This window comes from Mercurialis annua, linkage group LG5 (genome assembly GCF_937616625.2).
Source record: "Mercurialis annua linkage group LG5, ddMerAnnu1.2, whole genome shotgun sequence".
Classification (NCBI taxonomy): Eukaryota; Viridiplantae; Streptophyta; class Magnoliopsida; order Malpighiales; family Euphorbiaceae; genus Mercurialis; species Mercurialis annua.
The window spans coordinates 46,242,614-46,268,566 of record NC_065574.1 but is presented as its reverse complement, the minus strand read 5'-3'; the positions used below and the strand labels follow the sequence as shown (position 1 = coordinate 46,268,566).

The 25,953-nt window shown below is 34.5% G+C and overlaps 5 protein-coding genes across 5 annotated transcripts; 2 read left to right on the top strand and 3 right to left on the bottom strand.

The window, feature by feature from the left end:
- The first annotated feature begins 367 nt into the window (after nt 1–367).
- Nucleotides 368–3,496, top strand: LOC126682201 (B2 protein). The gene is made up of 6 exons (XM_050377797.2): nt 368–465; nt 1,605–2,188; nt 2,443–2,543; nt 2,702–2,785; nt 2,875–2,985; nt 3,106–3,496. Exons 2-6 carry the CDS (start codon nt 1,615–1,617, stop codon nt 3,151–3,153), a joined length of 918 nt encoding a protein of 305 aa, XP_050233754.1. The 5' UTR covers nt 368–465; nt 1,605–1,614; the 3' UTR covers nt 3,154–3,496.
- Nucleotides 3,497–3,633: 137 nt separating this feature from the next.
- LOC126682202 (transcription and mRNA export factor ENY2) lies at nt 3,634–5,744 on the bottom strand. The gene is made up of 5 exons (XM_050377798.1): nt 5,637–5,744; nt 5,444–5,531; nt 5,278–5,372; nt 4,437–4,513; nt 3,634–4,109 (listed from the first exon to the last, which is right to left on the bottom strand). Coding segments are annotated over exons 1-5 (336 nt in total). The 5' UTR covers nt 5,639–5,744; the 3' UTR covers nt 3,634–4,035.
- Nucleotides 5,745–5,898: 154 nt separating this feature from the next.
- LOC126682200 (plastoglobule-localized metallopeptidase 48, chloroplastic) lies at nt 5,899–10,774 on the top strand. Its single transcript, XM_050377796.2, has 9 exons — nt 5,899–6,268; nt 6,343–6,400; nt 6,478–6,545; nt 7,984–8,163; nt 8,510–8,606; nt 9,703–9,812; nt 9,911–10,044; nt 10,134–10,309; nt 10,480–10,774. The coding sequence occupies exons 1-8, from the start codon at nt 6,008–6,010 to the stop codon at nt 10,267–10,269; spliced, it is 1,044 nt and encodes a 347-aa protein (XP_050233753.1). The 5' UTR covers nt 5,899–6,007; the 3' UTR covers nt 10,270–10,309; nt 10,480–10,774.
- Nucleotides 10,775–12,068: 1,294 nt separating this feature from the next.
- Nucleotides 12,069–17,283, bottom strand: LOC126682199 (DIS3-like exonuclease 2). The gene is made up of 7 exons (XM_050377795.1): nt 16,845–17,283; nt 16,236–16,549; nt 16,079–16,132; nt 15,907–15,975; nt 13,447–15,672; nt 13,177–13,248; nt 12,069–13,097 (listed from the first exon to the last, which is right to left on the bottom strand). The coding sequence occupies exons 1-7, from the start codon at nt 16,981–16,983 to the stop codon at nt 12,720–12,722; spliced, it is 3,252 nt and encodes a 1,083-aa protein (XP_050233752.1). The 5' UTR covers nt 16,984–17,283; the 3' UTR covers nt 12,069–12,719.
- Nucleotides 17,284–24,026: 6,743 nt separating this feature from the next.
- On the bottom strand, nt 24,027–25,798 carry LOC126683103 (protein DUF642 L-GALACTONO-1,4-LACTONE-RESPONSIVE GENE 2). The gene is made up of 3 exons (XM_050378938.2): nt 25,622–25,798; nt 25,004–25,522; nt 24,027–24,710 (listed from the first exon to the last, which is right to left on the bottom strand). The coding sequence occupies exons 1-3, from the start codon at nt 25,677–25,679 to the stop codon at nt 24,136–24,138; spliced, it is 1,152 nt and encodes a 383-aa protein (XP_050234895.1). The 5' UTR covers nt 25,680–25,798; the 3' UTR covers nt 24,027–24,135.
- Between the last annotated feature and the right edge of the window lie 155 nt (nt 25,799–25,953).

The window sequence follows — 25,953 nt, the reverse complement described above, 5'->3', positions numbered from 1 at the left end:
ATATATGTAACATTATATAATTTCTAATATTATAAATATATTCCTATATTTTTTATTATTTACACGTTTCGTTTTTTTATTTTAAAAATTTACCGTTTTTCCGTGTCCGTTTTATGTCGTTTCCGTTTCCCATTTCCGTGCTACCCCCGAACCGACCGATAGTATTGTCTACTATTATGATATCCAAAGCGCACCGTTTTAATGACTGAGAAAAGCACCGCAAATCACGGAGTGTAAAATCCAATTTACACAGGCACAAACCTTCGGTTCGGTTCCTTTCGGTTCCCATAAATCACTGACCTGACCACAAATTATTTTTAAAATAAACTGGCACCATTAAAATAAGAAAAACAAAGCCGGGGCATAATAGGCAATACAATTCTATAAATAGGAATAAAGAGTAAAGATCCAGACCTTCTCTCTGTCACTAACTGTGTCCGATTTCATTTCAAAAAAAAAAAAAAGGTACTCTCTCTTTTAATTTTGGATCCCTAAATCTAGGGTTCTTCTAGATTCACTTCAATTTATTTTATTTTTTTACCTTGCATAACAAATCTTTTTCGGCTGGGTATTTCCATTTTTTAGTTTTTTCCGTTTCAATTTTGGTTTTAAAATATGTGGTTTCATTTAGTTTTCAGTTTAGTTGTTAAGTTAGTTTCCTTTTTTTTTTGTCTATTTAGTTATTGGAAGTGTGATTTGGAATTATTGTTGTTTGTTTTTTTGAGCTAGATGCTGTTTTTTTTTCTAAACACAACTGTTCTTTAAAAGATTAAGTTTTAGCTTAATTATTGCATTGTGTTGGGGGTTTAGAGGGTTTTTGAATTCTGGGTTTGTTTGACATTTTATTTGCATTTTGTTAACGAAAGTCGGAGGTTTTCAGCTTCGGTTTTGTGTTTATGTGAATGATTTAATGGTGGGTTACTTCTCATTATGTTGTGCAAATTATTTATTGTAATAATATGGGTAGATAATTGGATGTTTGTTGTATCAGATCCGACTACACGAAAGGGTAGATAAGACTAAAGTATTTTCGAAAGAATTGTTATTTACATTTTGAAAATGCCTTGTATTTATTTCTTATATAATTGAGGGATATTGATTGAGATTATTACTATAGCTTTGTCATGCATTTCGTTTAATGTGATTTCTTGCTGATGCTTTCTGGTTGAAATTATTTGTTGCTTGGTTTAAAGTTTCTAAGTTTTATCTCGTTATGCACTTGAATCGGACTTTGTCATTTATTTTTTGCTCTGAAATGATTATACTTTGTCTGTATCTTTCCTTTTTTAGAATTGGGTTTTATGAAGATTTGTTGTGGACTGGTTTAAAGTTTCTAAGTTTGATCTAGTTATGCACTTTAATTGGACTTCGCCATTTGTTTTTTGCTCTGAAATGATTATACTTTGTCTGTATCTTTCCTTATTAGAATTGGGTTTTATGAAGATCTGTTGTGGACTGGTTTAAGTTTCTAAGTTTGATCTAGTTATGCACTTGAATCGGACTGCGCCATTTGTTTTTCGCTCTGAAATGATTATATTTTGTCTGTATCTTTCCTTATTAGAATCGGGGTTTACTAGGATTTAACGTGTGTTTCATCTCATCAGGATTTGCAAGATGGACAGCATGCATAGCTATTGGCAACTCGGTGATGAGCTTCGAGGCCAATCAAGAGTTGCAGAGGAGCACAAGTGGATAATGGCTGCATCTAAGTTAGCTGAACAAACAAGGATTAAGGGTGAACGCATGAATAATCTTGATCTTTCAAAGGGTCTGGGAGACATAAGGCCAAGGGACAAACTTGGGTATCAGGAAGATAATAAATTTGAAAACCTCAACTTTAATATGTTGAACTTGGAATCTAAGATAGCAGAAAGTGTGAGCAAAAGTTCTTTCAGGAATGGAGTTTACAATATGAATGCAGTTTACCCAAAAAATAACATAAACAATATTGGAAATTTGATGGGTAGCAAGTATAGTGGCAACAATCAAAATAGCAAAGAGCTTAACAGCACCATCACCAACAATAATAACAGCATCATTATTGAGAACAATGCTAATAGTGTAGTCGAGAAAAGGTTCAAGACTTTGCCTGCAACAGAGACACTTCCACGGAATGAGGTTCTTGGAGGATACATCTTTGTTTGTAATAATGATACTATGCAGGAAGACTTAAAGCGCCAGCTATTTGGTAATCTTTCTTGCTGCTTTTCTTTTTGTGTGAATTTCTGATTAGTCACTCAATGTTGTGGTTTTAAAAAATATTCAATTGGAAGCTTGTTACTGTCAGAAGTTAAATGCCATTAGTTTTGTCTGAGAATGTTTTATACTGTTCATTTTTTGCCTAGAATATCTAGTTGTTTATGGTGCAAACATTGTGTTTTTATCCTCATGAAAAATGGTATAACTGAGGCTAATATGTTGATAGCTACATTCATTTGATAGGTTTACCACCGAGATATAGGGATTCTGTTCGGGCAATAACTCCAGGGCTGCCACTATTTCTCTATAACTACACTACTCATCAGTTGCATGGTATATTTGAGGTATGTCTGAAACTTTATTTGCTTGTTTATGGGTTATTTATCTGATGCTCGAGGACAGCTTTTTCTATTAGATTTAATGTATTTTTTACTGGTTATATCATCTTATCAGATTTGATGTTTTATTGAAATCCTAAAGTCTCTAAATTCATATCATACAGGCAGCAAGTTTTGGGGGTTCTAACATTGATCCAACTGCTTGGGAAGACAAAAAATGTAAAGGCGAATCAAGATTTCCTGCTCAGGTGAAAATCACGTTTGATTATTTTAAGGACATGCTTAATATGCATGTAGGAGTATGTACTTATTTTATCCTTTTCTGCATAATAAATAGGTGAGGATTCGTATTAGAAAACTTTGCAAGGCATTGGAGGAGGATTCTTTTAGGCCAGTATTGCATCACTATGATGGCCCCAAGTTTCGTCTTGAACTCTCAGTTCCTGAGGTATGAGCAACACTTACATTTTGCCTTCTCCCTCCCGCTTCTTCTATCTGAATGTAAACTTCTGTATGAATCAATTTTGATATCTGTGACACTCATTAAGATTATTGTGGTTTTGTGCAGACCCTGGATCTCTTAGACCTTTGTGAACAAGCGGGATCTTCAGCTTGAGTAATCGACTTGCTTAGTATGCAAATGTAGTAGGCTTTATGGCACATGTTAGCTACCTGCTTTTCGCAGATTGTCCGAAGAGCGTAAGCTTAGGAGTTAAGTCTGTTTGAGTAAATTGGGAAAAGTGGGATTGGCATGCAAGCCAGCTGAAATAAATACATTTGTGTCTATCTCTAAGTTGTAGCTTTGTGATTTATAGTGCTATTGTCGTATAGATGTACAAGAGAATGATAGTCTGTGTAATGATCAAGTTCTCAAGAAGAGGAGGGCTTTTGATTTGTCTTATTTACTGAATGTAAACTGATTGTGCTATTGTTGAGTGTTTTCCTGAGTATCCTCACAAGTGATTTGAATTCTGTGTTTGTGAGTTGGTGTTGCTATATCTTGCTTCTTGAGAAAGCTTGAGAGTCTTAATATTTTACTTTGCAACTATATAATGCGCTAAATTTGCAGTAATTATGTTAAAAAAACACGCTAGAGTTTGTAAATCGGATGATTTTTGTATCAACATGCTACATAATCCCACCATTTCTTACACAAATTCCGACTATTAGGTCAGTAAGTTGACAGCTGAAGACTTGATGAACATGACCATTCATTTTGCAGAAAATTACATATGCCAACTTGATGCACATGACTATTTATGTTGCGGAAAATTACATATGCCAAACTGAAAATTGAGAAATTTTGGTTGAGAGGAACCAACTCATGCAAGTAGTATCCTGCTTCAGCAGTGTGACATAATATCCTCTGGCAAAGCAGTGGTATCTTCAAAACAAATCAGAGCTGCCTGCATTCTCCAAAAAAACTTGAGCTAATTATGCTGAACGACTCTTCCATTCTGTTAATGGTTCTGACTCCATAACAATCAGAGCTCGTGTATTAGACAGCAGCTTGAACAAGAAATGCACGAATTCTTTGCAACAGCTCAGCCTTTACGGAATCAGGAATTGAGGCTACACCAGCAATAGTGTGAAATTCTTTAGTCCAACAAACAATTGTAGTTTAATAGAGAAACAAAATGAACTGCAATACATATAAAAATAATGTAAAAAACAACTTTAACAATAGAGGTGTGGTCAGACAGCTAAACCTCTGATCGGGAGTAAACAGATATTAAAATGAACTGTAGGCCCTTTTTAACTATATAAAGTGTCACTTTATGCTCAAATGCCCCTCATTCTCATTACATCGATGTGGATTGCCTCGCACCCAGCTCAACATTTACAAATTAACATCTGGGTAGTATCACATTATCTAAAAGAACGAGAAAAATCTCATACCTCTGCCCCTAGGGGTAATTACGTGTATAAGGTCATCCACAGTAACATTGTTTCTTCCTTTCTTCTTTACAAATGCCCTATGTATGATAAAGTCAGAGTCATTTCCAAAATGTCTAAAGAAAAGCCAAATTCATATCATAATAACAATTTAAGAGCAGTCCACAAGTCTGATGAAAACGTCTAAAAAGGTAGAAATTCAAATACAACTTCCTATAACTAAAAAAGTATATAACTGTCGAGATTCTTTTTCTACAGTTCTCCAAAAACACATGAACAAACGCGTAAAGCTCAAATCAGTTGCCTCACCATCCAGAGTACATCTAAGAAACTGGAAATGATCCACTCAAATATAGGGAAAAAATGAAGAACTTCAAAGCTTGCTTTTAATTTCCTTTGCAGCAATAGAATTGGCAGACTAGACTTCCATATGATTCATAAATAAGATACAATCATATAACAAAATCAACAAACATACTACAACTCTAATGAAAGCAAGGAAAACTCTAGCATGGCACTAAAACTCAATTATCACTTCAAACACATAGATCAACGTAGGGGGCCGACATTTTTCATAAACAGGCATAGTCAGCCTATTAAGAGTAGCAACTACTCTTATCTACGATTCATAATTGGTTATCTATGGCAAGCATTCTGCTCATCTCTTACCCCGGCATTTTTGTACAATAAATCCAACCACATACAATCTCACCACACCGCGCAATATGATACAAGTACAACACATTAAGAAAAGCTACCGCGATTAAATATAATAAATCTCGGAGCAGTGTGCCGTAAAACACTGCATTGCACTTGAAATTGAAACCCTAAATAAAAACCAAACCTGCAGAGAGCTTTCATTTCGTCTTTCCATCCACAGTCTATTAATCTTTCCCTTAAAAGCTCCATCAATCTCTCCTTTTCCCCACTCTCAATTAACTGCCAAACCAAACCAAACAAAATCAATAAACTGACACTAATCAAAAAAATCAATAAGAAATTATAAACACCTTAATACTGATAATTTCTTGAAGCGTAGGCTCTTTCCCTCCATCTTCTGCTACATCTGGTGTCGGAGGCCTATTCACCGAGTTTCTCCTTAATTCAAAATTAAACAAACAAAATTAAACACCCAATTTGACCTTAATTATCTTTAATTAAATTAATTTTTGAAGATTATAATAAATGAATAAAATCACCAACATTGCTCAGCAGCTATTTATTGCTGAAAAACCCCAGAATTCCGATTCACACAGTTTCTGCTCTAATCTAACATTTATGCGACTTCTTTTGTTCTTATAATCGTAGAGTTTAAACCTATACGACGCCGTTTTATAACTAGATAGTAAAACACGTGGCTGTATGCAAGTGGTTGATTAGTCCACGTCAGATCAGACGTGAATGTCAACGTAAAACGAAATGGCGCCAATCGGTTACCACGAGTACGGCTGTGGTCACAAAATTACACACGCAAAGCAAAAAAAATCCCTTGTTTAAAAAAATTAAACAAATTTACCCTTATCAATTGCTGAATTACTAATCAGAATTACACTGCTGTGTCTGCTTTTGATTCAATGGCCTCTGTGCCTGTCTCTTCTTCTTCTATATGCTTATCTCAAAGAAAGCAATATTCTAACAGCTATGGAGTATCGGAACATAATTTAAGGTCTGGTTCGGATAGTTTCAGATTTAGGTCTTCTTTGAAGAAGAATCGTGTAGTTAGGTTTTGTATATGTAGAGCAGCTTCTTCTTCTTCTTCTGCCACTACTGGTGCTGCTGCTGTTGTGTTTGGTGATCTTGATGCTGATGATTTTCGACATCCGCTTGATAAACAGGTAATTCTTCTGCTTCTCTAATTTTTAAATTCTTGAATTTGATTTTTTTAATCAGTTGATTTTGTATTTGACAGAATACGCTGCTGTTAAGAGCAATTCCGGGGCTAAATGAGATAGGGAAGGCTATTTTAGGTATTCATTTCAGTGTTCTTTTTTTGTTCAGAGTTTTCTGTAGTGAAAAGTTGCCTGAATGAATGAATCACTTGCAGGAACTATGACGGAGCAAGTCATGCTGCTCGAGAATATCGGAACTTCAGTTCTTGTTTCTAAAAATCAGGTTTGCTGCTCTTTCAACAACACAGTGGTTAGTTAGTTAATAGTCCTGGTACTGTTTATTTTTGTTGAGTTGAAGTCCTTACATGGACGGAAGTTAACTTGATTGTTGAAAATGAACATGTAATGCGCCTGAATAGATATAGAAAGCTACATAAGCAACATAGAGAGTTAGGTTAGGTTGGTTTGGTTTGGTTATTTGCTTGAGAATCGAAATGTTGCTGCTACTCTCATTTGAAGTGAGTCGGTCGAAGACTTAGTCTCTCAATTAAAGGGCTCTCCTTGCGCTCGTGTTTCCATTTGAGAGTCCTCACTCTTAGTTATTTTCTTTTTATTACTTTTGTCATTCTCTTAATTCATGGCACACATGACATATAAATACCTTTGCTTCTTAACTAAATTAATTAACATCATATAATCAATTAATTCACTGCTCCAATGCTCCTACGGAGCCATATCCAGTCTGGTTTATACGCTTTGGCTTAGCAACACCCTGGGCATGATCAATATGTGCATGGAGGAATACTGCCAACTCTCACTGAGAGACCTCCGTCATCTAAGGAGTGGCAATGAAAATGAGAGATTAGCTTGTTGTTCAGCTATATACCGAACTTCATCGGACTGTGGTTTTTTTCCAAGTTGTAAACCATGGCTTAAGCAGTGAGGTACTTAAGAAGGGGAATTGAAGGGAAATTGTTTCAAACTCCTTTTCCAAGGAAGGCTACCAATGGCCTTCTACATAATTCACATTTCTCTCTAAAATTTCACAACAGCCCTGCTTTGGTCATTGGGTTGGGGAGGATGACATATAATGCTAATAATAAAAAAACAGCCAATAATGGCCTTCCAGCCATTCTAGGCTAAGGAGTTTGTAAAATGAAAAAGACGAATGAAGAGTAGGACATAAGATTTTTGAAAATTGTGTATTAAGGTTTGATAATATCAGAGAGAATAAAGGAGACATATTACATTTTGTGAAGCTGGCGAGGAGTTAGTAGCATTGAAGAATAAGAAGCAGCTTGCTGCTACTGAACCTCCATCAAATGAATAATCCGCTACACTCCATATCCTGTATAGAATCCACTATCAAATTCTATGTCTATTGCTTATGCGGCTTTTTACATCTATTTAAGTGGATTACGTGTTCATTTTTAACAGTTCAGTTACCTCCGTCTATTTCAGGATCGTTACTCAACAAAAATAAATAGTATAAGGACTATTAACTAACCAAATGAGGTAGAGGGACGTTTTAAAACAAAAAATGATAGTACAGGGACCTCATAGTGGGTTTAGCCCATGAGGTTCTTTCATGATTACATGCATGATTTTCCTTTTGATGAATGGAAATACTTGCTCATACCTTTTGGTTTCTTATCACGAGCTCAATTTTCTGGAAGATTTTATGCTCGGCCCTTTTTGATGGTGTTATATTCTTCTACCAGCTCTCTGAACTTCACCAATTGATGACCGAGGCTGCAGCAATACTGAATCTTGAGGCTCCTGATCTCTATGTGCGCCAAAGTCCTGTACCAAATGCATATACTTTGGCTATAAGTGGTAAAAAGCCTTTTGTGGTCATCCATACAAGTCTAGTGGAGCTTTTGACACGAAAGGAATTGCAGGTCTTACTAGTTTCTTCATCACAAATATGCTCTAATCATCAACTACCGTTGTTTTTTTTTTTTTTGTCATTTTGTCCACTTCATTCAATTTAGTAAATTATGGGTCACTGTTTTTGTTCACAGATAGACAATACAATCGATTGGTTTAATTTTAAATTTCTCCTATTATTTTTCCTAGATAAAACTATTTATCAGTATTTCCGTTCCTTAAAGAAATTAGTCACGTTGATTTAGTACTCTATGCAAACAAGTCAGCTAATTATGTAAATTTTATTTTTTTGTATTGTTGCTATCTGATGTAGGGATGACGAGAACTATTAACTTCTATGTACTGAATTTAATGCAGGCTGTTTTAGCTCATGAGCTAGGTCATTTGAAATGTGATCATGGTGTATGGCTTACTTTTGCCAATATTCTTACCCTTGGAGCCTATACAGTACCTGGTAGGTAACTTTCCTTTTCCAATTTCTTCATGCAATAATTTGCCTTCATTTTTAGTTTACATCAATCTGATTAGCATCATGTCATGTATACTGAGAAAGTATACTAGGAACTGAAGCTCGTAACTTTAAGGTCAGTGGTTTGGGACTCTTGCATATAGAGATCTATAAGATTTTTGTCCTCCGTTCATAGACTTTTAAAAAAGGCCTAATAGCAAAATAAATCCAAACCTCAAAAACTTTTAATTTTTGTTATAATAGCCTAATTTTAACATTTTGTTGCAATTTTAGCCGAAAAAATTCCAATCAATTTAATTGTTCCAATATATACTTGAATTTATAAATTAACTCTGTAATTAGCAAAACTCATTTTTCAGAATTTCAAAATTTAATTTCTAATATTAAAAAAATAAAAAATAACGTTAAAAGCTAATTATAAATTCTCTAACTTTTTTGATGATTGAAGTAAAAAAAATGAATTTGAAGTTAAAAATGACCGTAAAAGTCAAACGAAACTAACAAGTATTGTATTGAGGTGAAACATTGGGGGGAAAAAAAAAGCTAAAATTGCAACGAAATGTTGAAATTAGGCTATAATTACAAAAATTAAAAGCTTTAGATTTAATTTATCATTAGGCCTTTAAAGATTGCCTCATCTTTTATTCAAAAGGCAATAAGCTGAGTTTGCAGTGATTGAATATCAGCTGTCTTTCTCTTTATGATAAATTTGCTCAATCTTATATTACATGAAAAATGAAAATTGTGGGTTTCAGTTACAACTTGTGGAACTAACTTGGTGATTTGGCTTTTAAATTAAAAAAATTCAGAATGTTCTTTTGCTCTTTGTTTGATAATTGTAATTTCTTCACCATTACACATGGCATTGAAGTCAGTACTGCTTTTCTTGTATTTTTCAACCGTTTGAGAGCAGCAAATTGGTTAAGTATCTCAGATGTCGGTGTAACACGGTTAGCAGCCAAGTATTTGAGACTCACTTCATATAAAACAGACCACATATATATATATTAAGATAGTCCTTATATGTATATTTGGCGATGAAAATTATTTACAGCTTATTTACTGCTTATCTTTTTCATAGGCATTGGTAGACTGATAGCCCAGAGTTTGGAAGAACAATTATTACGCTGGCTTCGATCAGCCGAGCTGACTTGTGATCGTGCAGCCCTTCTTGTAGCCCAAGACCCTAAGGTTTGCGAATTAAAATCTTAAAATCAGAATATGTATTTGGTGTTCAAATACTGTTTGATTTATTCTATTATCTCATTATTCTAATGCTCCTACAAGAGGTGGTCATCTCCGTTTTGATGAAATTAGCTGGAGGAAGCCCATCCATAGCTGATCAATTGAATGTGGATGCATTTTTGGAACAAGCTCGTTCTTATGATAAAGCTTCTTCTAGTCCAATTGGGTGGTACATAAGGTGAGAATATCACGAATATACAAGAGAGTACATATCTGTTTTTCCCCCTCTTTTCTAATTGAGTTATCTAAATCATTGGTGCTGCTCAGAAATGCTCAAACACAGCAACTTTCGCATCCTCTGCCTGTTCTACGCGCCCGTGAAATTGATGAATGGTCCAGAAGTAAAGAATACAGAACTCTTCTGCAACGTGGAATACAGAAGAATGTTGTACAAAATATATAGCACAGCGCACCATACAGTCAAATCTTGATAAATTGAGCAGGTAATTTATATGTTTTGTATGGTACAATTGAATGGATATGACTGGAAAATCTGGTGAACTGTAGCTACAAACGGGAAAGTAACCTCTATCCATGTAATTTGGCCTATCTATCTTGTAGCAGAATCTTCATTCTGCTAATAATTTTAATTTTCTTTTGAATTCCTGTTCAGGTTTCCTCTTTATTATGCTTAAGATGGAGGAGCAAGAGTTGATCATTTGCAATTAGATTTATGACAAAACACCTTTGGTTTATCTTGTTACTTAATTTGACAACAGAATTATACGTCAGAATGCACATGCATCAATCTTGTATATGTATAATAGAAAGGTCTGAAAAACGATCACATTTTATATCGTTGTACAATGGTTCTTGCCATAACAATTGTCATCAGAATGTATAGAAACCGATTTATACAATTGTAGAGTCGGAACATAGTTGCTGAATATATGTTTATTTTCGAATCATTCTGTCTTGGAAACTGCATTTGATATGTTTTAAATATTTCAGTTAACATCTTTAAAACCATTCTCAAATTGCTCCTTCCGGAAGAGGGTATGTGATTGGTTTTACAAGAGGCCTGTCTTATCACTGGAAAGATAAACCATAATCTGCCCTTATTTTACGCAAAATAATAAGTTGGTACTTATCATTTCCGGTAAAGACATTTTCAATAAAAGGCTGAAATTGAAATTACAAAACTGGTAAAATCATTACTCGTTTATCATAGAATGACTACCAGGAATAGCAGAGGACTACACTGCTAATTTCATCCCATGAGAAGCACACAAACTACATTGTTAATCACCGGATCGCAAAATACAACATCCTTTGTCCGGATGGTAGTATTGCTGACAAACTGGTAGAAGCTGCTATTGAATATGCCTTGAAAACCATAGAGAGATTCTTGGTTGAACCAGTCCCATTACATTGCAGGCCATGTTTGGTTCATGGAATAAGTGCGGAATGGAATAACAATTCTATATAAAATGACTATTCTTTGCCTTGGTTCATGGAATAGTTATTTTATGAAATTATTATTCCATGATTTTGTGAAATAAACACTCCTCAAAAAGTAAAAAATAGCTTCATTTCTTATGGAATAAATATTCCATTTCATGAACCAAATATAGCCGCAGAGTTAGTCCTGCCTGTGCTCCTACTACAAAGTTCCCCTCACACGAATCATTGGCATCTCCACTCCAAATTATAAGACAAACCCTCTTTGTCTGTTCTTGTACTTTCCAGTACCTTGGGAGTTGTATGTTTTTCTCATATACATGTAGTTCCCAGTTAGCACTAAATTGTGCGGTGCACAAGCAATATGTAACAAAGACTAGAAAATTTATACAGCAGAAAAGTACATAAACTTGATTACCATGCATGCAGCTTCGTTCACTTTATTTGTACTGAAACTAAGGTCAAATATCATATGCAAAAATGTCTTCAAATACATAGGAACTACGAAAGTAATTATATACTTCCACTAATCAAGCAAATAAGCTATATTAAAAATTAGGATGAAATGACAGCATATTCTAAATCAAAAGAAGGAAAAATTACAGACAAGAGAGAACCTGAATAGGAGTGCACCGGTGAATGAAAACAAGAAGCTGTACAAAGTCGCCGATGTGAGCAGATGCTTTTGCAAGAGCGATTAAAACTCTGTACCATGCTATTGCTGATATCATCTTCTTCAGAATTTTTAAAATATCGAGACAGATAAATAATAATCTTAAGAAATGATATTTGAAGATGCTCTAAGTGAACAATTATCATTTGATTGCCATAGATATATTCAATGAGCATTAGTACATAAAAGTCATGAAATTCAACAAGTCATAAAACATAAACCCAAATACTTAAAATCAGAAATTGTATTCTTTAGAAAATACTTCCATTTCAAGTAGTGTATAAACATGAAAGATGAAAACCAAATAGTCTATACTTGTCCTTGAAAGGAAGCAAATGGCTCTTTATCATTCTTCCAAGCCAGAAATCATTTATTTACTCAACCCAGATGGTCCAACCAACATATCGCAATTCTCCAAGTAGACAAGTAACGAGACTGATAAACCAGCATCCCAAAATTAAAACTTATTGGGATGCACGCATCAGTTCCCATCACATTACAGCCACAGGAGAAAAACAGAGCATCTCTGCTGGAGTTTTTGATTCCATGGAAACTGGCCTACAAAAACAAGGGCCATTTCCATTCAAGCTTCATATCTAAACCTTCAACCACAGGTTCCAGCAGCACATGCGCAAAACAGACTTGAAAATATAGGTCATTTCTTATGCGCAGATTTTCTCTATCTAACTATTTCAACTATACACTACCCTTCTTATCTACAGCAGATCTCGCAAAACTTGGATCTGCCAAGTTCCATATGTAAGCTCATACATCACACTTTAGCTAAAATATGAGCTCACATATAGCCTCACCGCAATATCAATCGGCCCATCATCCCCACCAACTGCATGAAGCGCTACAGGAATTGTTGATAGAAGACCAACAGTAACAGGGAAAACTACAGGATCGATATTGGCATCAGAAATAGGATATACATTCTCGGACTCCTTAGCACTCTCTCTGACCACATCAGATTCCACATTCAGACTGCATGGACTTACTACCAATGCAAACGCACTGAGTTCCTTATAAAAACCAGAACCAGATCTTCTAACTGCACGTGTGTATGAACATAAATTTAACACCAATGTTGATGTAGCCTCAAGCCATTCCACGACCAAGCCTTCAACTTCCTCATAATAAATCCGTCGTTCAATCTGAAGACACCGCATCCATCAGTTAGAGAGAAAATAATTAAGCAACCTGATATGGCACAATAATAGGTCATTTACTTACAGCTAATTTTTGGATATAAACGGACATAAACCTTGGCCCAAGAGCCATAACTCTGGCATCCGACAATAAAACCTGCAAAAGAAAAGATAAAACCTGAAGTTCTGACACCATATACAGAAAAATGCAACAAGTACCAGTTTTATCCTAGCAACTGCTAATCCAAATGGGCCTTAGACTATTCAAATATCCCATTACCTGCAGCTGCATACCATACATGCAGCAAAACCAATTAAAATGCACATAAGTATGACACTGAGACCAGGAATATACCTCTTTCTTCTTAAGCACAATCCACATGTACAGTTTATCACAGCCATCCTTGACATGCCTACTGGCCAGCTTTCTCTCATTACAGTAAGCAGCAACATCTGCAAGTGATTCTGTGCACGGTATTTTAAACTTGGATGCTGCAACTGATAATGCTTCCCGGCCTTCAATGGAATCTGCAGCATCTTTATCAAAATTAATACCAGTGAAACACCTTCTAACTTTCTCTCCCGCTCTCATATTTGGCAAGATGATTCTGCTGCTCATATACAACTCCTCTGCTTCTATGACTGCAGCCAATGTCCGATGTACAACGATATCAGGATATCGACGCAAAGGAGAAGTGAAATGCGTGTAAAGAGGAACATTAAGGGCATAATGGCCCCATTCACTCATTTTATCTTTCATGACACCACTGCAAAAGTAAGTTGCCAATTGCATTGGTCTTGAAGCATAGGACATCAGAATATCAGACAACACAGAATCATCCTTAAGCTTTCCTCTGATGCTCTCCAATGACAAATGAAGGTTACCAGAAGAAGAAGTGTCCAAATCCAAACCATGCTTGCAACAAAAAGCTTCAAATTCTCTTAGTTTTCGCATAATAGGTTCAGGATGCCTCCGCAGTAGTGCACTATCGGGGAAAGCTCTAGATATAACTTCTGCAGTTGTCCTATTTGCCAAAAGCATAAATTCTTCAACAAGAAAGTTGGATTTCTTCTGCTCACAAAGTATAGTATCATACGGGATTCCATCTTCATCAAATAAAAAACTAATTTTGGAACTCTCAAGCTGTAGGGCCCCATCATTAAACCTCTTCTCCCTTATAGTCTTTGAAATTTCATAGAGACACTTGACAGAACTTAAAACATCTGGCCACTTGAATGAGCCATGCAACTGTGGCAGGCCCTCTCCACATGTATTAAGTGCATCCTCAGTAGTAACCCCATCGACGATGTCCTGGGCATGTTGATAAGAAAGCTTGCAGCAAGAGTGTATCACAGTGCGGCCCATCCAACGATCTATGACATCTCCAGAACTATTCAACTCCCACAAAATAGAAAATGCAAGTCTATCTACGCCAGGATTGAGCGAGCCTAAATTCTCAGAAAGAAGTGGAGGCAACATGGGTAATTTCTTTCGCGTCATGTAGACAGTTGCTGATCGAAACTGAGCTTCTTTATCAAGGACTGTATCAGGCAAAACAAAATACGATACATCAGCAATGTGAACACCAACTCTGAGAGTGCCATTGGGCAGCCTTTCAAACGATAGAGCATCATCTAAATCGGTTGCAGTGGAAGGATCGATGGTAAATATGCATAAACTTCTAAGATCTTTTCGTTGTTTGATTTCCTCTGGTGGCACCTCCCAAGGATCACACGGTATGCAAGACAAAGATTCAGGTGAAAAATCAGAACAACAAATTGCATTTTCATATAAAATTGCGCTTATTCTTGGCTCCATTTCACTACCCCGCCCAAGAATATGAGAGATATGTGCTTTTGGAAAAGGACTATCTTCATCCCAAATATCTATCTGTGCAGCCACCAGCTCCATCTCAACTGTTTCATCTCCTTTCTCCAATCTTTTCTTTATGGAATTAGGCAAGCTACTGATAAGGACCATCATCTTTGGAAATTTTGGATCAGTGGGTGTAAGTTGGATGTACTCATAATCAGAGATCAATGAAATTTTTTTGTTCTTCTTTGCATCTATTTTACAACACTCCCTGTAGTAAAACCACTGCTTAATATTTAAAAAACCAACAATGGAATTACGACGAGGAGATCTTTCAAGGATGGCCACCACCCTACCGGTTGGTCGTTTCGAGGGGTGTGAATTAACAATGGTGCATAGCCTGTCCAGGCCATCAACAGCTTCATTTTTCTCCATAGGACAAAAATGTGGGGAACCTGAAGTAGATGGGTGATGATTCCCATTTACAAAATTATAACCCACTTGACCGAATAGATCCTGGTGAACAGCTTCAATATCACAAGAACTATACTCATAATGAATTGCCTTCTGAGCAGAGGAACTTCCAGAGTCACTATATTCATTGCCAATTTCCACTTTATTTTTATCTTTGCAGCTTCCACTAGCTATTTCACTGGATTCTGCTGCTGGATTGCAAAGTGACCTATTGTCTGATAGACCATTTGACCCTTTCATCTTATTCCAGGCTACCAATGGATCAACCTTGATAACCACTATGTCCCCTTCCACCTATAGGTGGAAAATTATGATTTCAAACCATTAGAAAAATGCATCCCATTCAAAGTGAATGTAGTGTCACTATAAAGCTTCAACATGAATATTTATTGCTACTATGGAGTATAGACTAATCAAGAATCTTATTAGAATGCAAAGACATGACACTGTCTAACTACTCAAGAAGAAATTGATCTAAAAACTAAGAGCAAATGTGGAAAATTAAAAATCCTCAAACTCCAGACTTACAGCTCTGTTTTGTGCAGCAAGTCCACTAATGAGTACATCTGTGGATACACCCTCAATTTTACAGTATGCCTGCAACAAACAGTATGTGCAAACTAATGAGCAACAACTACTGACTAAGAGCTTAAAATAAAGAAGAGAAGAAAAAACATTACTGAATTAATAAAGAAAATACCTCAGTTCTATTGTGAGCATTTACACGGAAAACTGTTTTAAACACATCCCCTTTCTGCCAAAATATCAAAGAGAGCAAGTAAAAAAAAATGAGATACCAAACGTAATTAAAAACCTGGCAGAAAAGAATTGTAATCAAATTCAATCAGCAAACAAACCTTTATCGCGTCGTTAACAGAATCAATGGACCAGTGAGGAGCAAAACATTTAGCTCGAAAATTAGTATTACCATCAAGCTGGATAAATTGACTACCCAATATTGGTTCATGACAAGAGTTTGAGAATGCCTTTCCATCAATAAACTCAGATGGTAAAAGGGGTTGTTCAACGTGGCCATTTATATGCATAGTTGGCAGGGAACTGAAAGCATCAAAATCCGGCTGCCCAGATGAAACATAACCGATAGACGAAGTATAATTCTTTGTTTTATTGGCTCCATTTCCACTTGATTGTGACAACTCTCCTCCATTCACTAAAAATAGTCAATTAAACAGAGAAGCACAAAATAGTCAGTTTTATAAGATCAGAGTATTAACAAAATGAAACTGTTAATACTTAAGATACTCAAAGGAAATACAAACTATAATAACAGAAACCAAAGACTAAAAGACAAAAATAACATTACAAAAAAAGAAAAAAAAGACAGAAAAATTCCAAACATATGAATCCATTAATTCAGAAACAAACAGCTTGCTTAGGATTTCAATGATTATCATGAAAAAGTAATTAAAACAAACAAATCAGTAAATAAGAGTAGAACGTAATACCTAAATTAGGAGAGTTCTGCTTCGATCGGCGGTTAGATCGCCGCTTATTTTTCTTCTTCTCCTTATCTTTATCACCACCGCCACCACTGCCGATAACCACATCATCAACTACCACAGTCGACGTTTGCTCACTCATCATTCCAATACTATTCTTACTAAATCAGAAATTGCGGATTAGAATAGCGACGGTAACTTCCCGAATTTCGAAAAAATATATCCGATGAAGTTAACGGAAGCCGGAAGAAACAGGAAAAGGTTAAATAAAATTAGGGTTTTATAGAGCAAGAAGAAGAAGAAGAAGAAGAAGAAAATAAAATTAAAATTGAAATTGGTAAAGATTTAGAAAGGGACGTTATGATTGGTCGGCGAAGACAAGAGGGCGCCGACTATCTATTCCTTTGTCTGCTTCTTACTCTTTTTCTCTCGCTTTCTTTTGCTTTTCTTTTCTTTTTTCTCTTTATTTAAGGACGGATTATGCAAATATGTTGTCAACTTTCATACATTTATTATTTTACGGGTTAATTGTAAATTGATACACGAACTTTATCCTAATTTACAATTACAACACGAACCTTGAAACTTGGCAATTTAATACACCAACTTTCATTTTTTTTGACAAATTAGAACACCGACCAATCATACAACAACACGTGGCTTTATATGACAATGTCCACGTTAATATTTTTCCAGTTCGGTGTATCAATTCGCCAAAAAATGAAAATCGGTGTACCAATTTGTCAAGTTTTAAAGTTTGTGTTGTAATTGCAAATTAGGATAAAATTTGTGTATTAATTTGCAATTAATCCTTATTTTACTTTCTCATATTATTTTATTTAAAATTTATTATGATAAAAATATAAATTGAAATAATATAAATTATATATTAAATTTTTTTCTCGATTTAGATAATTGGCTACAATTAAAAATAATAATTGAAAAACTAAAATTTAAAAAATATGAACATAAACGAGAAAAATCGAAAGAATGACATTTATCCAACAAAATAAGGTAACTAAATTTTAGTTAATTAAATCAAAAATATCAAAAAATTAATATAAAAATTAAAATTGTATTTAAATAAACACGCACATTAATAATATAATATAAATAATAAAAAATATGCAGATTGTATTTATTTTTATTACTTAATTAAATATGTAATTTTACTATAAGTCATATACAAAAAATATAAAATTATAATTGATACGAATCCGACCTATCGGTCTATACCAGACCAGTGCTTTTGAAACCTAACAAGTATGAAAGATCAATTTAAGATCAGACAAACAACTGAATCACTTAAGATTCATCCGTAGAAACATCTCTCGAGTACTATGACTTTACTCAATACCTATGGTCCAAAAGGGCATCATGCTTCAAATGATACAGATCAAGCCTTTTCAGCTCCACCGATTCCATAACATCAATTATAGTTTGGGTATAGACTCAATGCCCTTCCATTATGTGCAAAATGATGAACCACATACCAATTACCATATCTCTATCCAGTGGATACGACATTCCTTGAAGCATGGAGATAGTTCTAAAAATCATGTTGACTTGAATCGCTTTCGAGTGTAACAAACAATTAAGGAGCCACAAATTCTAATTATTAACCTTATAAATTTCTTTCTTCCCACACGCCAAAACACAATACCGTTTATAGCACACTAGAATAGACAAATCCTTAATCATACCCGTTTTAACTTGGCTTTTCACATACTTTACTTGTCCCATGAGCTCCCTCCAAATTGCGTTAAAATCATAATCCGTGGGCAATTTCCTCAATCTGGAATTCCTCATCCCGAAAAGAGACCAATTCGGTGCCACTGAAGAATTTTTCAATATCCTTCACGGTAACACCGCAAAATCCGCATCTCCCACCTCTCGCGTTGTAATAAAAAATTCACAAATTAAAGACTTATACGCTGCATGCGAAATTTGATTCAACCTAAATAACTCCCAAGTTCTCAAATGCCTTTCAACATCAACCAAAAGATTAGGACTATCTTAATTTTCTCTATGTAATCCTTTGACTTCAATAAAACTCCTTATCCTCAATTAATTCAAACCATTCAAAATGAGCCTCAACAATAATTGAAAAGACAGTATTTATTCAATTAGCAATGTTCGGCCGTCGAATAACGATAGAAGCCGCCACATTTTCCGCTCTCCTTATGGATAGCTTGGGTATTATAGTATTTTTCCTAGTACACTTCCCCCCGTTGAGACAAGGCCAAACCATCCTCTTCATCCTCTTGAGTATGGATTTTTCTCGTATATGTATTTTTTGATTATGAGAGCTATTATTGAATCTTGAGAGAGAAAATGGGTTTTATGGATTTTGATTGATTTTGGTGAAACTAGAAGTAATAAGTGTTGAATATTGTGAGAAAGTGAAGATTTTATGTTGGGCGAGTGAGTTTGGAAGGATTTTTTGCAAGAAATATGAAAGGAATGTAGTGGGGAATTTATCAGAAATTTGGTTATGTGTAGATAAAAAAGCGATTTGTGTTTTGGGGAAGAAGGTGGAGATGATGAAGTGTAAGATCCATTTTTTTAAATAAACAGTATGATACGATCGCACCACCATGCTCCAACTCTCCCTGGAGTACTTGCACCGTATCTGGTACACTAGCTGTTAGTGCTCCCATACTTTTGAAATAACCGGAGCGGTCAATCCATAGGTGGTGCGAATGCAACGGGACTTTTGTGTCTCAAAAATCCGCTTTAAACCGCTAAAAACTACACAACACAAACACTAAACACCCGGATTAACCCGCTCAATTAAAATTAACAAAAATAAACGTAAAATTCACCAAATTAAATAAGACCTAAACTAAAATTCAAACGCAAGAAAAATAAAGAAAATTCCTAATTTATGGTCGCTAGCTCGACCTTAACCTGAGTTTAAAGGAATTTAAGGAGAGAAATTTTCTCTTGAAACTCATCGGTCAGCGAACCAAAGTAGAGATTATAAGTTGCCCATTCACTTTGAAGCTTTCCCCCTTTGAATCCTCAAGCTCAACTACCACATGCTCGAAACATTTCGGATTCTACATGGCACACTCCACCGAGACTTAAATTCTCCTAAAAATAACCTCAATCTTGAGTTGAAAAGAAAAACTCAACTCCCTATTGTGAAGCTTTCAAAGGTAATATGAGCATCGTGTCATCTCTTCGTCTTTTTCTTGTAGAGTTTGGCATTCTCGTATGCCGTTAACTGGAATTCATCAAGTTTATTGAGTTGTAGAAGTCTCTTCTCACCCACCTACTTTGTTTTATCAAAATGAAGCTCCTTAGGAGCCCAATAAGCTTTGTGCCATCAAAACAATCATGCGTGTCGCACAGACTATGTGTTCGCACAACTGAGCTGTGCGTCCGCTGGGCTTTGGCTATGCGTCTCGCACACCCATAGGCACTCCACGGGGCTATCCGACCTGCTCCGCCTCGATTTTTCCACTCCGACCACTAAACGACAATCAAAACAATCTAATCTTGTAATTTAATCGTCGAATCGATACGAATTTGATTGATTCGATACAACTACTACTACTTTTTTTAGGAACGGTAGGACTTTTAATTAAAAGCAAGCTGATGATCAGCCATTACACATTACATAATATTGGCAGGAACAAGCTCTCCTCCCATCTTAGACAATCCTGAGGTTATACAAAATCCAAATTATAAACTTAATTATAATCCAAATTAAATTCACGATTGTTACTTCGTATACATGTAGATTATTAAAAAAATTAAAGTGGAATTGAGAAATCGGATCGAAACGCGAAACTCTAATTTTTCCGCCTCAAAGTTCGCAACAGAAGAAATAAGAGAGGAAGAAATGAAACAAATGGTCTATGTACCCATTTTGATTTTATATTCCTCTTATATACTTAAATGGCCAAGTGCTATTTATTAGTAGCTCAAACTTATACTTTAACCCAATTTTTTAATTAGCCGTCCATAGTTTAAACAGGAACTAATTTTAAAATTTACAGTATTTTATACAAAAATCCAATAAAATATAAAATAAATAAAAATATAATTTTATTGACACGGACTTATATTTTATTTTCTAAATTATTTTAACAATATATTGGGTCTCGATTAGTCCTACTTGATAAAATAAACTACGTCTGTATTTCATGAAATTTATATGATAGCTTTCTAAAATTATTTCGTAAATATTAACATTAAAAATATTTGCCCGAGACTTAATAATTATTGTATATTATTTTATAATCTTTTCTTAGTCCCATTCAAATCCGATTATTGAAATTTAAATTTTCAAATTCTATAATTACTATTCACATTTAGGAACATTTATAACTTAAATTTATGCTTAAATTCAATTTACGTACTTCTCGACTAGAATAATTTTATTATCGAAGAGTCAATGTTTGATCAATAGTCTAGCTCCAATATATATTCTATTAACAAAAGAATTTTTATAGAAATATAAATATTGAAACTTTACATATATAATAATAATGTTAAAATTATAATATATAAAAAATTATAAAATTAATTTGGAGTTGATTTATTTTATATGGTTGGATTACGCTCTATTTAAAAGTTGGATTAGAGATATTTAAAGTTGTATTGCACAAGAAAATAAGTTTTTGAAAAAAATATTTACGAAATATTTTCTTTTGTATGATGCAATTTTTTTTAATTCAACTTGAAGATTTAATATCGATTCTTTTTTTATTAATATCTATTCTTACCTATGAAAATTTATTTAAAAGATGAAATTTATTGTTTTAGGATATACAAAGACATTGTTTTTGTCAACATCATTTTATGATTTCAATTCTACATTTCAGCATTTTTTATTTTCAAACACAGAAAAAGACTCCCATTCCATTTCTTTCTTTCTTAAGCGGTAGGTAAAAAGGTTAAATTCAATTATGATAATAGAAAAGGTTAAATTCAATTATGATAAAGAAAAGGTTAAATCCAATAACTTGATGAAATCAAAATGTGAGTTTTAATCCAATCATCAAACAACCTTTAGTTATCCTCTAATGCCTTCGGTCCACTTTTAATTAATTAAAACTTTAATCTAGTTCTCGTTCCAAGCTTATGAATTTAAAAATATAACTTGAACATTATGTAATTCAAGTGGTGAAAGGTATGCGTTTTTTTTTTTCTTGTTTGTAATTCAAAGTTTAATAGACTTTGAACAAAATCACAACCGACCATAATAATCAAATTAGTTTACTATTTAAATATTGTTTCTTTATCAAATATAAAATTACACTAGATTAGATGTTAGCGGAAATTAGCAAAAATTAATTATTACTATCAATTTTAATTTATTTAAAGCAGACTATATCAAGCTGGAGAGAGTCGGGGTTGAACCCAGACCTCACACGCACACAGAGTCTTGCGCCCTTATCAACTAGGCTAAGTGCTCAAGTGCAAATATTATTATTATCTCAAATTGAATGATTTTGTAAAGATTCTTAGGTAGATTTAGCCTATCACGTCATCCGTACACTAACTTATCACATTATGACACGTTATTAAAATAGTGGCATCATTATAATTTTGTTTATTATTTTTTTGCACTTTTAAATAGTAATATTATGATATTTCAATGGTATATCATAATATGATAGGTTTAATTTACAGATAACGTGGTGGACTAAATCTACCTAAGAATGTTTCATGATTTTTAAATTTGAAGTAATAAAATATTGACTAAATAATTTGCATTACGAAGATAAAAAAAGTTATAGCCTCCACACTAGTAATTGAATAAATTGAATCTAGCGAACTGATTTCACTAAATTATTGTGACCGGTCCAAATTAAAAACAAAAAAGAATTAAAAACTTTAATGCAACTGAATTTTATCGATTTAACTGGAAAAGTTGAATTTTAGTAATAATTTAAGGGATTATACATTTTAAAGTCCTTTAACTTTATATTTTTAGTTTATCTGATTCTTAAACTTCAATTTGATCTCTTAACTTTACGTATATAGTTTATATCCCTAAACTTCTATTTTATCTTATTTAGTTCCTGAACTTTATATTTTTAATTTATCTGATTCCTAAACTTTCATCCGTTTGAGGACTTGAGAAAACAAGTAAAGCAATTTTTTCAATTTTTTATATGCTTTTTGATTAATTTTAAATAAAGATGTTATTTTTGGATTTAGAGCGTATTTAAAAAAAATGATTTTTTTTATAGTTTTGTAATTTTTTATTTTATAGATTGCGCCCTTCAACACACAACAATTTTTTTTTAGGAATAAAAATTATTTTTTATCAAAGAGTTTTGAGATATCACTATATTATTGTTAAAAGGCTTAATCACCAAAAAAACCCTCACCTTTTAACCCCTTTTTCAGTTGCACCCTAACGTTGCAATTTTGTCAGTTTCACCTAATTCGCACCTTTGAGTTTCAATTCCACCCTCAAAATTAAATTGAACTTTTTTCACTAGGAAAAAAATCATAAAAACCTTTATAAAATACTTGTTTGAACTCTTTTCCACATAAAAAGTTAAAAATAGATGATTTATTTTAACTTTTTGTAAATAAAAAAGAAATCAATTTAGTACTTGAGGGTGGAATTGAAAACCAAAAATGCGAATTAGGGTGCAACTGACAAAATTGCAACGTCAGGGTGCATTTGAAAAGAGGCTAAAAAGTGGGGGTTTTTCTGGTGATTAAGCCTTGTTAAAATTTTGTAACTTAACAAAGATTACAAAGCTGTAGCGGCATTTTATATATTTTGACAAAGAAAAAACAAAACTATAATCTAAATTATGGAATTGGTTAATCATATTTTTAGTTGGATTTTTCGGTTTCAGCCGGTGTTTTTTCCCATCCCGCTAGAAAACAGAAGGTAAGATAATTAGTTTACTAAGCGGGCCAATGAGAAATGTCGTTTAACGTTATTATCTAACAATTTTGTCCTAAAAACAGTCCCACTTTGCTCCTTTATTTATATTTCGGTCTACTACCTGATCGCATAAATGCATGCCAAGTGTTTGATTAAATTCCTCATACAAGTTGGTTATTATTTTACTTCACCATTTTTTGGTTTAGTGGGTAATATTTCTTTATTGTTTTGTTGCTGTCTTAGGTCTAGGAGTGATGGCTGAGTGAATATATACATGCGTGAAGAGCCTATGTAATTGGTTTGACAAGAGGCCTGTCTTTATTTTACTTCAAAAGATAAATCGGTACTTATCATTTCTGGTAAACTGAAAAGATTCCTTAAATAAAATGCTGAAATTGAAATTACAAAACTGGTTAAATCGTTACCCGTTTATCATAAAATGACTACCACCAGGAATAGCAGAGGAATCAAAACTGTCCACTTCGCTGCTGATTTTATTCCACGAGAAGCGCGTAAAACTACGTTGTCAATCACCGGACCGCAAAATATACCATCCTTTGTTTGGGTGGTGGTATAGCTGACAAAACTGATAGAAGCTGTAATTGAATCTGCCTTGAAAACCATAGACACATTCTTGGCTGAACCGGTTCCATTACTCTGCAGAGTAAAATTCTGCGCTGCTGGTCCTGCCCGAGCCCCTACTACAAAGTTCCCCTCACATGAATCATTGGCATCTCCAAGACTGAACTCTAAGCTATACGGCGGACCTTCTTTGACTGTTATTGCTGTTTGCACGCCGGATGAAACTCCAGAAACAAATTCGACAGCAGCGTTGCCTTGAGGAACAAAGTAGTTTTCGGAGTTTATATACTTAACTGTTCCTGTGATAGACCATTGTCGTAATGCTGACAGTACAGGACTAGGTGCTGATTCCAGTAGGATTCCTTCAGTAGAATTAGGCATAAACTCTGGGCCAACTTCAAATCCTCCATTCAACAATAGGTTATCTGCATATTAATAGATTAGCAATAGAATTCTGCCAGGAAAAAACTCATTACTGTCAAGCAATGTTGCACGGAAACTTGTCGAAATTTTATGTTTTAGAGTCTCATTTCCGTGTTCGGAAATGAGACTCAAACTCTGAAACTCTATTTTGATAAACTATTCTTGTAAAAAAGATAGTTTGGCCGTTATTATGTTTCGGCGTTTTCTATTTCCGAGCAACATAGTGCAGCCATGAGTTTTGAAACAATGCATAATGATTAAACAGGAACACAGAGAATTGCAGATTGATGCTTACCATTTCCTGGAGCAAGTGTTTCAACGGCTTTGATAAAAAGCTTGTCGATTACCGGCCAACAAGTGGAATTAACATCAGAGTCCGTTTCTTGACTCTGAATGACAAGGTTTACAGATTCTTGCTGTTCCCAACTACCTAAGTAAACACCATAGCTCTCCCATCCTTCCTTTCCGTAACGTTGTTTATACACGAAATCCGCATGGCTATCCGGTGCTGAAACCCCAATGCTACCGTTATTCGAACAATTCTGTCCGCCCGGAGCAAGCGCGAAAGTAAGCAGGTAATGCAAGTAATCACCCGTAGCTATAAAAGTTTGGTTGATCTGGCTATCCTGAACCAGCTGTATGGCATGACCATTTCCCGGCAATGGTACAGTCTTACCGGCAGTGACATACACGACTGTTCCTTCAAATGACCATCCTGGAATCGTGCTGTTTTCGGACAGTAACTGGAACGGGGGAGTTGAATTTTTAGGCACATTCAGTGGCGGAGTTTCAAAATCGGAGTTCTGCAGGAGATCTGAAAATGAAAACTAAGATGAGTATGCTGCTGAATATAAATCATAACAAAAAGAAAGTAAACTGGTTAATGAAGATTGGAATGTAGTATGAGTTATACCTGCTGAAAATGCTGATTGGATGAAGAGAAACAGCAAGAAAATCACTGTCTGATGCATTTTCTAGCTCGAGAAAAATGAAGAAAAAACCGAAAATCTGGGTGTAATGTGTTTTGATGGGTTGACTTGGCTCTATAATAGAGTAGAAATAGTAGCAACTGAGAAGCTTCTTGCAAATTGTTGCAATTTTGACCTGATGGTTCCGGTGATGCTGGATCCGGTCTTGATGTGGCCGGTATGAGTTTTATCTTCAATCTACACAGAAAAGATATGTTAGAAGGATTCGAGCCGGTGTTGGCTCGAACACCCTCCGATGCCTAAGTTAGATAGACTA

Coding starts and splice junctions, on each gene's coding strand:
- LOC126682201 (XM_050377797.2), top strand. CDS start 1,615: ATGGACAGCATGCATAGCTATTGGCAACTCGGTGATGAGCTTCGAGGC. Junction 2,786..2,874: donor AATCAAGATTTCCTGCTCAG/GTGAAAATCACG, acceptor CATAATAAATAG/GTGAGGATTCGTATTAGAAA. Junction 2,986..3,105: donor TTGAACTCTCAGTTCCTGAG/GTATGAGCAACA, acceptor GGTTTTGTGCAG/ACCCTGGATCTCTTAGACCT.
- LOC126682202 (XM_050377798.1), bottom strand. Junction 4,514..5,277: donor GAAATGAAAGCTCTCTGCAG/GTTTGGTTTTTA, acceptor TATCATACATAG/GGCATTTGTAAAGAAGAAAG. Junction 4,110..4,436: donor AATTACCCCTAGGGGCAGAG/GTATGAGATTTT, acceptor TTGCTGGTGTAG/CCTCAATTCCTGATTCCGTA.
- LOC126682200 (XM_050377796.2), top strand. CDS start 6,008: ATGGCCTCTGTGCCTGTCTCTTCTTCTTCTATATGCTTATCTCAAAGA. Junction 6,269..6,342: donor GACATCCGCTTGATAAACAG/GTAATTCTTCTG, acceptor TGTATTTGACAG/AATACGCTGCTGTTAAGAGC. Junction 10,045..10,133: donor CCAATTGGGTGGTACATAAG/GTGAGAATATCA, acceptor GGTGCTGCTCAG/AAATGCTCAAACACAGCAAC.
- LOC126682199 (XM_050377795.1), bottom strand. CDS start 16,983: ATGATGAGTGAGCAAACGTCGACTGTGGTAGTTGATGATGTGGTTATC. Junction 15,673..15,906: donor TTGCTGCACAAAACAGAGCT/GTAAGTCTGGAG, acceptor TTCCACCTATAG/GTGGAAGGGGACATAGTGGT. Junction 13,098..13,176: donor TTTATATCCAAAAATTAGCT/GTAAGTAAATGA, acceptor CGGTGTCTTCAG/ATTGAACGACGGATTTATTA.
- LOC126683103 (XM_050378938.2), bottom strand. CDS start 25,679: ATGCATCAGACAGTGATTTTCTTGCTGTTTCTCTTCATCCAATCAGCA. Junction 25,523..25,621: donor CCAATCAGCATTTTCAGCAG/GTATAACTCATA, acceptor TTTCATTTTCAG/ATCTCCTGCAGAACTCCGAT. Junction 24,711..25,003: donor AACACTTGCTCCAGGAAATG/GTAAGCATCAAT, acceptor ATTAATATGCAG/ATAACCTATTGTTGAATGGA.